Below are 13865 nucleotides of genomic sequence, written 5' to 3'. Positions count from 1 at the left end.
ATAGACTTAAGTTAACATACAGATATTAGTGTGTGCAGTTTTATTTTAAGTTCACAGACACCAGACTTAGGCTGCGTCTCATTTCTCTGTCTTAGCCCTTACTCTTGGTTTTGCGCGTTCATGTGAGGGGAAGTGGTGTCCCAATTCTTATTTTGATTAAGGGCTAGGGCCAAGGTGTAGGGCTATATAGCCCTTGAAAAGAAGTTTGCGGAGGACCACACTTGAAAGAGAGGGGTAGGAATTTCCCAGAAGTGAGTCGCACAAATATAAGTATTTTCAGCAGTTAAATGACACTCGTGTTTTATGATACTTTTAATAAAATGTTCAAGCGGTTTTAATTGTAATGTTTTTGTTTTGAATCGCTAGTTAACCGCCAGCTAGCAGCTATGCGCTATTTGCTGTTTGCTAATGTTTTGCTTAGCTATGGTGTCGCCGGCGCCGCCATTAAATACAATGAAACAATGTCTTTGACTGATGGCACACAAGTGTGCAAAGATAAAGAGAGACCAGAGCAATCGATATCACAACCCGATACGACGGCATCTTCGTTTGTTTATGTCAGCGCGTATTGCCTCTGTTGACGTAGCAGCCAGCTAGCGGAAAGGGAAGATGACACAAACGGTAATCGAGTGGTGTCTCATTTCTTAGAGAAACGTTCTTCCCCCTACCCCCCTTCACTCGGTATCGAGGGGCAAGGGGAAGACGCAGACAAAGGGGTAGGGGAAGGGTTAAGACAGAGAAATGAGATTGGCCCTAACATCTGAGGGCAGCGGCACCGGAGCCACTGAGTTCTACAAAAAATATCTGGTAGCACCGGTGCTGGCAATAAAGCACTAAGCTTAATTTAGGGTGTAGATGAAATTAAAGGGACACTTCACCCATTTGCATTAAGCTTTGTATTGTTAGAAACCCAGTCATATATTATAATAAACGTGGATTTTTCATTCATTTTTCCCTGAGATGGGAGAAATAAGGATTTAAGTGTTTTACTTCCTGCTTATTATGACGTAAAAATCATCATTTTGCGTCATAATAAGCAGGAAGTCACATTTCATTGAAAAGTGTAGAGACTAAAAACACTGGCTCCTCATTATTCCAGGGGGAGGGACCCGCTCACGCTACAGGCCTATTACAGATCAGTGGGTGGGACTTCACTTTCTGAAACTGAAAGCAATATCCTCCATCTTGTTTGGAAGCTAAGCTAACAGGCGCTGTGGAGACAGATGTGAAGATATGACAATAGCGGAGGAGAGTGCTCAATATGATATAGAGGAAGAGGATTTCGGAAGTCTGATGCTTGAATCAGGTGTTTGTGGCTACCTTTACAAGTCGCATAGCGAAGAGCAGCCGAGGCAGAAGACCTGCCTGTCGCGGACGAGAAGCCCAGACTGGCTCGAGCTGGGGGCGGACTGGTGGCGCCGGTGATCTCACACCTCTCGTTTCAATCTAACTGAATTCATTCCGATTGGTGAATCTGACTGTAGTGTTTACATGAACGCTAAACAAGTGATCGGTTGATGTGCGCTTTACCCTTGCTAAGAAAATTTCCGCTCCTCCGTGAGAGATGCGAGACCCGGCGCGTCTCAGTAATGACGCCACCGGCCTCGCGCCGTTCTCCCGCGGCCGTCAGCCTCGTCCTGCTCGCCACAGTAAACATGATGAATGGCGACTGTAGAACGCAAAAGCCGAATCCCGGACATTTTGGGTCTCTAAATCCCTGGCAAACTCATCACTTACTGAGGCTAGCCTTGTTGTTTTCAACTGTGCTCTCTAACCGGTAGGCGTGGCCTCCTAAGGCAGCGAAGCAAGTGCATTCTGGGAGTTGTTGTCTTTCATCCACATAAGCCAAAAATACATTTTCTGGCTTTTCTCAGTCTAGAAAGCTCCAAATTCAAAAATTTCTCCACATTTCTTTTACTTAAATGACCTATTTTAAATACACATTCATCTTCCCAGAGGTGAAGTATCCCTTTAACTTTAATTATCATTCATAATGTCTTATTAATTAAAAAGCAAAACGAGTGAAAAAATTGATATTAGGGAGTGAAAATAGTCAATAAGCATCCTACTGTTTACATGTTTTTAAATAAGTGTTTAAATAAGAGTTTTCCTACATCTTACAATTTTTAGTTTTAGTACAATCTTTGAAGGATGAACAAAAAATGTGTTGGTCATCACATTAAAAATAACATTTATATATGATATTATAGTTTTGAAGTGCTGGAAAAAGATGTGTAGTACTTTAAGCGTTTGACTATTTCTGTCACAATACCATAGCTATGGTTAGAGTTACTACATTAGCCTAAATCCATGGTGAATTGCTGATTTGTGGACTGAAAGCCTTCTGTAAGTGTTTATCCTGGTTTCCACGTCAGCGCTGTTTGATCTGATATCTGTGGTTTATAACAGAGAACTCTGCGCCGAATCGGAATGTTTCTCACTGGATCTCGCAGCAATGATTGTTATTAATTCTGAGGCGAATTCAATGGATTTCTTCACTAGTGCTGCGTTCCAGTCCACTTCCAGACACGCACTTTTGAACTTCCCTAAGCACTTCCCCTCGGGGGAATCCCCGCCGCCATTTTGAAGTGCGTTCCACTTCGTGAAGTGGACGAGGGAAGTTTATATGAACAGACCCTCGTTCCCTCGATTTTGGCCGAGGGAGCGAGTCTACTTCATATGTACACTTCAGGCACCTATATGTCCCACAATGCAGTACGATTATGTCGTCACCACAAATCTCGTCTAATCACCACCACAACAAACAACTCTATGATATATTAATTATTTATTTTTTTAATTTAAAACAACCCAAACACATCTAAAAAAAATTGGGTTGCTTCATTAAACAAATTCTTAAAGGAAAAAAAAAAATGTAAATAATATATTTTTTTAAATAATAAATCAACTCCACAGCTGATTCCAAGTGATCTAGGGCTTAGGACGTTCCAATTCAGCCCATTGCAGTTTCCGCCAGTAGTGGCCACTCGTGCATCGTAAGCAATGACGTACATCCGAGTGAACGAGACGGAGGGAAGTTAGCGAGTGAAGGGCATGACAATTTTGGACTGGAACACAGCCTGGATCTCCTAGAAACAGTGTCGCGTGATCGAGATCGGCCCGCGACCATAGACAGTAAATAAACCATAGACAGTATATAAACGCCCACGACTGGCAAGTTCAGGGCGCTGCGCTGTTATTTGTCCGAACTAATAAACGGTCCGTGAAGCATAAAGGAGTAGCACATTTTCGTTCCGCTTTCATTTTGTTTGCATTTGCTGCTCGGCAACATTGTGGTCGCGCCAGCACGACCTAAATAAATATTTGGTCGCACCGGCAGGAAAAATGGTCGCAAAATGCAGTCTGGAGCCCTGCACTGAAAGCCCTCGCGCTGCTCATATGCTGAGAGAGAGATAAGACAGTAGAACTGCACGATTCATCGCTAAAATACTGTGATCGCCATTCAAACACACACACACACACACTCTTCTTCATATTCCTCTGTCTTTTAAACCTTCGACAAAATCATATCGCAACATTCAAATCTGTGTTGGCGCTGCCGCTGATCCAGAGAGAGTCATCATGAAACAGCTTCACAAAAGGTCTTTTAAACCTCATAATAGTTTCATTATTTCTGTGAGACAATAGTTCAAATTATCATAGAAGTACTGGGATAAAAGTTTAAAGTTCAAATTAAAACACTGATGTCTACAGTAGCGATCAAAATAGAGTAAATTAGCTTTTGATAGAATCTTGGAACTTAAAATAACGCATTTATCGATTACATTGTTTTGCCACTAGGTGTCGACAAGTGACTGTTAAAAAATGTATTAGTTATTGAATTATTTATTGAAGAGAATGTAGAACTGTAGTATGATGCTTCTGAAATAAAACTCAGAAAAATCTGATGAATTGTTTTTGTAAATGACTCATCTTATACATCATGTACAGTCTGTATAAGTGTATGATTTAACTTTTCCCCATAGTCTAGGTGTATCATCCCAGCCCTAGTGTGTGTGTGTGTGTGTGCGTGTGTGTGTGAGTGAGTGAGAGAGAGAGAGAGAGAGAGAGAGAGAGAGAGAGAGAGAGAGAGAGAGAGAGAGAGAGAGAGTGTGTGTGTGTGTGTGTGTGTGTGTGTGTGTGTGTGTGTGTGTGAGTGAGTGAGTGAGTGAGTGAGTGAGAGAGAGAGAGAGAGAGAGAGAGAGTGAGAGAGTGTGTGTGTGTGTGTGTGTGTGTGTGTGTGTGTGTGTGATAGGGGTGACCCCAAATAGTCGAAGATTCGATGCTTCTATTGGAAGAGCCTGATTCGACTACCGATCTCACGGTCGAATCTTCGCAGAGGTGTTATGAAACGAGGATCATGCCACTTTGGCTATATGAGGGCGCTACCGGTTTTCTGTCAATACGTTAATATTCAGCCTATTATGATAATGCTGTATATAAAAATGTGCAAAGAAATAAGCTTTTAATAAATATTTTTTAACGTGTGTGAATAAATCCAAACACCCCGCGTCCGAGTGACAGATTTAAGTTTCACTTTCACTCCGTAACCGACAGAGGAGCGTCTTGGCGGCAAGGATTTAAATCTTTAAAATAATAAATAAATAATAAAGTGTGGATGTACACCGTCAGAAAGCATATTCTCCAAGGCTGGATTTAGCATCAGGAAAACCATGATCGCACTTCTGCCGGCCAACGTTAACAAGTTTCACGTTAGAATGTATTTTATCCACGCGCACAATTTGAAAAGACTCCAACGGACACAGACAGAGTGAAAGATTGGATTTGTTCTCTCGATCAGGTAGGGTACAAGTGATTTCAAAACTTTTCAACCGGTTCTAATTTGATTTTTGGATGCTGTGAGTGTGAACATTTTTAGTTAAAAAGACTGCCACTCCAGTTTAGCATTTATTGTTGTTTCTGCAGTTAAAGACAGTTGAAAATTCTGGCTACTATCGTTATTTTAATAATTTCTTTATTTTTATTTTATTTATTGATCTGTCAGGGTTATCTAATCTAACTATTTGTGGCTTGTGTTTTGAATATATGTTCCCCTGCACTTTAGGCATTTTGCACACATTTGCTCATCTTGTGACTTGATTCTGATTTATTTCGTTTTGTATTTTTATTTATTAGAAAGGTATATTCTGTTCTAATTTAATTTAGTAAATTAATTGTTTATTTTTTCTGTTGATCGATGTTGTGGTGTATAGAGCCTGCTCGCACAGGTAGCTAATTTAGCCGATTTAATTTGATTTGTATGTGAAATGCAAATCCTGTCTGTGGCCTTTCTGGAGTTATTTATGTTATTTCTTAGTTTTATTGATCCAAAATGTTTTTATACATTTTCTTCTCTGTGTGATTTTCTGTACATCGCGGCTTTGAAATGTTAAAGCCCCGCCCCCAGCCCCACCCCCACACACATGATTCGACTATTAGTCGACTATAAGCAAGACATGACGATTCTGATTCGACTATGAAAATCCATAGTCGGGGACACCCCTAGTGTGTAAGTGTGTGTAAGGGTGTGCTTAATGTATTTGCAAACATTTTAAGGAACTTTTAATACTAATGTAATTTATGTCCAATAAAGCCTGTATTAAAGCACTTAATGACATTTTCTGATTTTCCGTGAGCTAATCTAAAGTGAGAACTATATATGGTTAAAGCATTATCTAACTTTTTACAAAAGAGCTAATTAAACAATAACACTTTGTTAATTACAGTGACAATGAATGAAGAACTCACTATTTGTATAAAGTCTCTTAATATATTAACTACAGCTTATATACTATTATACACTATTCATTAACTATAAACTAAGAGTTTGGAAATTATTTATAAGGTCTTTATTACTGTATACTTGTGATAAAGTGTTACCATTATTTCAAACTGGTCGCCATTAAGTGTAATTGTTCCTTTTGTATGTGATGAAGTGATTCTTCTTTTTCAAAAAGAACACAAAATAAACAGAGTAAATATTAATTTAACTAATAGCATTATTATAATTATCAAGATTTCCACAGATATGGTGATATATTGTTATTGTGTGTTATTTTGGCCATGATAATCATGTAGTGATAAATCTGATATGGTGACAGTCCTGGTTCAGGTGAAACACACACCACTTCCCTCTTTTCAGCTGCACACACACATTTTGAGGAAATGCTCACGCTTTTACAAGGGTCTGTTTGCACAAGCATTACAAGACAACTTCATTTACACCAAACATTTGTGCTTTAAAAACCCTCTTCACTGTATCCTGCATCTGTTGTCCGGTTTGTAGTTCGTCCGGTTTATTTAACTGTTAGTTTTACTTTCTTTTGGGGGATAATAATATAGTAAGATGTAAATGTTCCTCTTCAGGGAGACTCCTCACCGCTGCCTTCTACCGCCGGCAGGATCTGACGGTTCAAGCAGGAATCTGTCGCTGAACCACCGGATGGGGCTTACGCCAAAGATATATTGAATACACTATCTACATATTAATCCTTATTCACTCCGAGTCTTTATGGTTGAGATGATCTTACCACAGTATCTCCAGTTTACAGTGAGGATTCGCCAGTACAGCAGAGATCAGCTTCACTCCTGAGTCTCCTAGATTATTCTCAGACAGAATCAGTTCTCTCAGGTGTGAGGGGTTTGATCTCAGAGCTGAAGCCAGAGCAGCACAACCTTCATCTGTGACACCACACTCCCCCAACCTGTAGAGAACAATGACACACATTAAGCCTATATCCAAAGACAAACATGACAATTAAAAATAAATAACATAATGCTGTCAATGTGAAATATATTAACCCTCTGAGGTCTGAGCTGTTTTCTGGGCCCTGGAGGTGTTCTGACATGCTCTGACATTTCTGGTTATATCTGTTACTTGTGACATTTTCATGGCTTAAGTCTAATTACACTGTATTCAGCACAAACTCTGCTACAATAATATATCAACAGCATGTATGTAAAAGTTTGTAGTTTTGAGATAATGACATTTATGCGTGGTTTTTGAAAATACAAAAAAAAATTCTCACTGAAATAAGGCCATGAAACCCATACTGATTATTTCTTCACAAGACTTTTGAAAATTGTATGACGTAGCCTAGAATATTTGCTGCAAAACTATGTGAAAATCACCCTGACTGCTCATTCAGATAAGACAATATATTGATTTAAAATTTTTACGACGTGTTTTGTGTGAAAAAGCCTTATGCGAGAGCTCATTAATATGTAAGCTTTTCTCACCTGAGAAAGACAAAGAACCTCCCCTAACGGCCCTATTAGGAGCTATCAGGCCCCTATCATTCTGAGCAACCTTGCACAATACTGTAAATGAGGAGATTTAAAAAAGAATGGCTTTTAAATTGTTTGGATTTATTTACAACACAACATAATCCAAAGATACACAACAAATGCCAAAAAAGCACTTCAAAGACAGAGACCTTTGTGCCATTCCTAAAAACACTGTACATACCTTTCATTTCCAAGATTTTCACTTTACCATGTTCACGTACTGAGACTCATGTGAATGTTGAAGTCCTCAGTGGCATCTGGGACCTGAAAAAAAAAAGTGAACATACTGATATCAAGAGAAAGGCCTGCACGATTTTGGAAATAAATATTAGATTTTTCTGGTTAAAATTGCTTTTTAAAATTCCTTTTTAAAATTCACAGAATACACACACACACACACACACGTTTCCAACGATATATAATATAATGAACACCAGGTTTGTTGTGCCTTGTAGGCATAAGGTATATGCGCAGTGCGGATAAAATAATAATAACAATAAATAACCTATAGCAGCCTATAAATCTTCCAAAAGATTTCAGTAACAACTAAGCTAGAGAAAAATATATTGATTATCATGTTACTTCAAATGTTTCCATCCGTTATGATGATATGAAATGAGATAATAATAAAAACATGAAGCCGTTTGGTGCGTTTTGCTTTCATCCAAAATATGATACATTCAAACGCGATCGCTTGCAAAATATGATACATTCAAACGCGATCACGCTCAAATATAAAACATTATGGTTACCATAAACATATCTATGTTTGAGCAGATATCCACAAACACAGTAAACACGGGTCTAAATATTATAATATTCCCCATATATCTAGCAACAGTTCAACTGCAACGTGACATTTATGCAACAATAACAAACTAGGCTATGTAAGAATTTCTTACCTTATCTTTCTTGTCTTCAGATCGCGTTCTTCTTCTTCTGAGGTAGCCTAAATCCAATGTAAGCTCAGGCACGTCTTTCAAACTCGACGAAAAGTGAAGTGAAGTGTTTTGTTGTTGAGGTAACGAGCGCGTTCGCGTTCCATGTGGAGATTTGCATGTGAATATCTTTTGCGCGAGTAGGCGTGGCCAAATTAACTGTAATGAGCAAGCGTTTGAGAAGCTGGACATCTTGTTGGTTTTATACAAATTACATAAACAGAGAATATTTGTTTTCGTTTTGAATCCGATTATTTAAAAGTACACACTTAAATGTTTATAAAGGTATATGGCTCATAAATGTGTGACAAGTATTCACTGAGTTTTGTTTCAGTTTATAGACGTGCTCAAGAAAAAAAAGTTCACCGCGACAGAGAGGCAGAACGCACACCCTGTTTATTTTCTTTATTTTACAAAAGCACAATGTTTTGATTTGATTGTAAGTGGACACATACAAAAGGAGAAATATCACAGATTCTTTTTTTATATTTCTTTTTTCTGTATGACCATAAATGATGGAGTAATTTAAGTTTATAGTGCTACAATGTGGAGAAAATCCGGCAAAACGCGCCCGCGCGTTTGTCGACCTCAGAGGGTTAAAAAACTCAGTTCACATTGTTAAAATACATCAGTTAGGATTAGGGGATAGAAGATACAGTATAAAAAACATTATTTCTATGGAAAGACCCCATAAAACATGGAAACCCAACGAGTGTGTGTGTGTGTGTGTGTGTGTGAGTGTGTGTGTGAGAGTGTGCTTAATGTATTTGTAAACATTTTAAGGAACATGTGTGCGTGTTAGGGCTGGGAGAAAAAAAAACAATTCACCTATAGTGATTTTTTTGTTTACGATTTTAAAATAGATTTATAGATTTTCCTTATTCCAGAATCGATACTGATACTAACTAAATTGCATTATTTTTGTCCTTGCTTATAGACGAGGTTGACAGAAGTTAGCCACTTTTGTTCCAACAGGGATGAAATGTGTCGTTATCTATGAGTGTTGTAGGGATGTCCCGATCCGATCCACGTCATCGGTATCGTGCCGATACTGGCCCAGAACGCTAGATCGGAGATCAGAGGGGAGAAAAAAATATGATCCGATACCTATCCAACACAAACCATGGGGAAATCTAGCTTAAACCATCGCCTAAATGCTTGAATATTAGTGTGGCGAGCAGGACGAGGCCGAGGGTCGTGAGAGAGCGGCACGAGGCCGGTGGCGTGATTACTGATGAGCGACTCCTGCGCGACGCACTGGTCTCGTATCTCTCACGGAGGAGCGGAAGCATAAAGGAGGAGCGACGACAGTGAAGAGCGAGAGAGGACAGTCCTGGAGTTATGTTGTTGTTTTTATGTTTTATTATGTGACAGCAGTCGTCCATGAGGCTGCGGTCTTTTGCTTTCGTTTTGTTGTTGATTTATTTTTTGTCATTTAAGTCTTTAAATGTTCGCCAGTTCCCGCCTCCTCCTTCCTTCCCAGGTTTCAGCACCAGTGTACCGCAGTTCGTTGTTATGGGAAGGAGGAGGCGGGAACCGGAGAACATTTAAAGACTTTAATGACATAAAATAAGTGTGTGTGTGTGTGTGAGAGATAGAGTAACAAATCCCTCATACCTCTGTGTGTGTGTGTGTGTGTGTGTGTGTGTGTGTGTGTGTGTGAGAGAGAGAGAACCTGTATTTGTTTTTTTGTAGTGTTTGAAAAAAGGGTGGCAGTCTTTCATAATCAACTGTTGTTGTGGACAATATATTGTGGAAGTATTTGTTCTTCATTTGAGTGAGATGTTTTCATGTGGCTAATTGAGCAAAGTGTTTCCATATATTTAATTATTATTAGTAGCATTAGTTCAAGAATAAAATAAAACTATCGGATTGATATCGGTATCGGCAAATAGCCAAAGCTGCGGCATCGGTATCGGAAGTGGAAAAAAAATGGTATCGGGACATACCTACTTTCAAGTGGACGCGTGGAAGAGACGTGAGACTGAATGCCCTCGCGCTGCTCGTATGCTGAGAGAGAAATAAGACAGTAGAGCTGCACGATTCATCTCTAAAATACTGTGATCTCCATTCAAACACACACACACACTCTTCTTCATATTCCTCTGTCTATTAAACCTTTGACAAAATCATATCGCAACATTCAAATCTGTGTTGGCGCTGCCGCTGACCCAGAGAGAGTCGTCATGAAACAGCTTCACAAAAGGCCTTTTAAACCTCATAATAGTTTCATTATTTCTGTGAGACAATAGTTCAAATTATCATAGAAGTACTGGGATAAAAGTTTAAAGTTCAAATATAAACACTGATGTCTACAGTAGCAATCAAAATAGAGTAAATCAGCTTTTGATAGAATATTGGAACTTAAAATAACGCATTTATCGATTGCATTGTTTTGCCACTAGGTGGCGACAAGCGACTGCTAAAAAAATGTATTTGTAATTGAATGTAGATAGAATGTAGAACTGTAGTATGATGCTGTATGATGCTTCTGAAATAAAACTCGAAGACCTGATGAACTGTTTTTGTAAATATGCCTCATCTTATACATCATGTACAGTCTGTATAAGTGTATGATTTTACTTTTCCTCATGGTCTAGGTGTATCGTCCCAGCCCTAGTGTGTGTGTGTGTGTGTGTGTGTGTGTGTAAAAGTGTGTGTGAGAGAGAGAGAGAGAGAGAGAGAGAGAGAGAGAGAGAGAGTGAGAGTGAGTGAGTGAGTGTGTGAGAGAGTGTGTGAGAGAGTGAGTGAGTGAGTGAGTGAGTGAGAGAGAGAGAGAGAGAGAGAGAGAGAGAGAGTGAGTGTGTGTGTGTGTGTGTGTGTGTGTGTGTAAGTGTGTGTGTGTTTGAGCTTAATGTATTTGCAAACATTTTAAGGAACTTTTAATACTAATGTAATTAATGTAGAATAAAGCCTGTATTAAAGCACTTAATGACATTTTCTGATTTTCCGTGACCTAATCTAAAGTGAGAACTATTTATGGTTAATAAGTTGTTAAAGCATTATCTAACTCTTTACATAAGAGCTAATTAAACAATAACACTTTGTTAATTACAGTGACAATGAATGAAGAACTCACTATTTGTATATAGTCTCTTAATATATTAACTACAGCTTATATACTATTATACACTATTCATTAAGTTGGAAATGATTTATAAGGTCTTTGTTACTATATACTTGTGATAAAGTGTTACCATTATTTCAAACTGGTCGCCATTAAGTGTAATTGTTCCTTTTGTGTGTGATGAAGTGATTCTTCTTTTTCAAAAATAACACAAAATAAACAGAGTAAATATTAAGTTGACTGATAGCATTATTATTATTTTTTCAAGATTTCCATAGATATGGTGATATATTGTTATTGTGTGTTATTTTGGCCATGATAATCATGTAGTGATAAATCTGATATGGTGACAGTCCTAGTTCAGGTGAAACACACACCACTTCCCTCTTTTCAGCTGCACACACACATTTTGAGGAAATGCTCACGCTTTTACAAGGGTCTGTTTGCACAAGCATTACAAGACAACTTCATTTACACCAAACATTTGTGCTTTAAAAACCCTCTTCACCGTATCCTGCATCTGTTGTCTGGTTTGGGATAATAATATAGTAAGATGTAAATGTTCCTCTTCAGGGAGACTCCTCACCGCTGCCTTCTACAGCCTGCAGGATCTGACGGCTCAAGCAGGAATCTGTCGCTGAACCACCGGATGGGGCTTACGCCAAAGATATATTGAATACACTATCTACATATTAATCCTTATTCACTCCGAGTCTTTATGGTGGAGATGATCTTACCACAGTTTCTCCAGTTTACAGTGAGGATTCGCCAGTACAGCAGAGATCAGCTTCACTCCTGAGTCTCCTAGTTTATTCTCAGACAGATGCAGTTCTCTCAGGTGTGACGGGTTTGATCTCAGAGCTGAAGCCAGAGCAGCACAACCTTCATCTGTGACACCACAATCCCTCAACCTGTAGAGAACAATGACACACTCTTCACTCTCTTATATCAAAACAGAACTTTTTTCTTAATTGTTTATAATTTGTGCAATATCTCTTTTTTTAAACAATTAATTAAATATGTCAGTGAGTTTTATAAGAGACTGTTATTCTAAGAGATTATGTCTCTATGTGAGAGAGAAAGTGTCAGAGAACGGAGAGAGGACCCAAATGCAAGAGGCGCATGTTAACAGAGTTTATTCAGTCACAAAATAACTTAGGCAGTCTGCCGTTCAATAAGGAAAATAAGGGCTTGATCGTGGACGCTGAACTTGTGAAGAAATCAGGAAGAAACAGTCTGGAACCTCAGGAATAGTCCTCAGTAGTGATGTTACTTATGACACTCTGTCAGTCAGTCATGCACAGAGATCTCGCACTGGCAGCAGACAGATGATGACGAGCGAACAGCCCCAGTCGACCCCACAGATAGAGACCGGATGGACAGCAGGGTAATAGAGCAGTGATTGATCAGAAGAGAAACAACTCCACAAGCATGAAGCGGCTAGCAATAATCTGGCAAAGAAGCCCAAAACAACTAGACACTAAATAGCAAGAGAGATCAGAACAAAGGAGGAGCAGGTGCGATCTCAATCTGCGAGAGCACTGATGACGATTACGAACAGGTGGATAGGGTCCAGGAACGAAGCAGGAGAGAGAGAGAGAGAGAGAGAGAGAGAGAGAGAGAGAGAGAGAGAGAGAGAGAGAGAGAGACTTCTTTACAATTCACCATTTAAACAATAACTCTCCAAGCTCATCTCTTATCACAAGAGCATTTTTCACACTCCACCTCACATCCAAAAAGTGACAGTATGCATATTCCATAACAACCTGGCCCTCTACAAGAGTTTTAAACATTCCAAGCAAATCAGCATCTTCTCCTTCATTCTTACATGTATGGGATTTTAAAATAGACAGCTTTGCCTGTCCCACTAGAAAATTCTTTCTTATACTTCACACCAAAAATGAACATATTTGTTGTAAACATAAAACCAAGCTTAGTAAATATTGTATCCAACAATTCAAACAAAGGAATTAATCTTGAACAATCACAAAAAAAAAAGAAAAACAGTATCAAGAATATTGCAAAAAGGACATGCAGATAAAACCATCTCATTAAATTTTGATACAAAACTATTAGTTGCCACAGCACAATGAGTAGCCTACTCTCCACTGGAGGTCCCCAGACCTCTTAGGAATAGGGGGCTTATACAAACACCTCCATGATGGAGTTATTTCCAAAGGAATTGATAGATGTTCTCTCCATTTAGTATCGACGCGTCTTTTCAATGGAGTATAAAACAAGGATTCACACATACAATATAATATCTTTTTGTCAACATTATGAAACAATACATCTTCATACTTTTCAATAAAGTATCATTTAAATCTTCATCCAAATCAAACATTATGTTAACTCGAAGGTCTAGAAAAATCATAGGCCTTTCATCATTCTCAATAAAATTGTTTACATAGGTCAAGAAAGACTGAGGAAAAGATTTTTTAAGATCTCCAATTATCCCTTCAACACATCTTTCTGATCCAAGCCCAACTCCATTAGCTATAAATTTAGCCGTATACCATTGACCCTTTGAAAAATCAATTAAATCTTTTACAGTAGCTATTCCTGTGTTTAAA

General features: G+C 38.6%; 1 protein-coding gene across 6 annotated transcripts in view; it reads right to left on the bottom strand.

Moving 5' to 3' along the window:
* Positions 1-13865, bottom strand: part of LOC311091343 (uncharacterized protein) — a 530654-nt gene that overhangs the window by 64055 nt on the left and 452734 nt on the right. For 4 of the 6 annotated variants that reach the window (XR_014608050.1, XR_014608053.1, XR_014608054.1 and 1 more), the window contains 2 exons: positions 12030-12203; positions 6531-6704 (listed from right to left, as the gene is read on the bottom strand). The exons of 1 other annotated variant lie outside the window; for it this stretch is intronic. Coding sequence is in view for 1 of the 5 variants with exons in the window: in XM_084127240.1 (XP_083983366.1) it covers positions 6531-6704; positions 12030-12203 (348 nt within the window). In the remaining 4 variants the exon portion in view is untranslated. The remainder of the gene's footprint in view (positions 1-6530; positions 6705-12029; positions 12204-13865) is intronic. One more of the 6 variants, XR_014608051.1, reaches the window with a different exon arrangement.

Source organism: Abramis brama (genome assembly GCF_963993115.1).
Source record: "Abramis brama genome assembly, chromosome: 10".
NCBI lineage: Eukaryota > Metazoa > Chordata > Actinopteri > Cypriniformes > Leuciscidae > Abramis > Abramis brama.
This window is presented reverse-complemented; position numbering and strand designations above follow the sequence as displayed.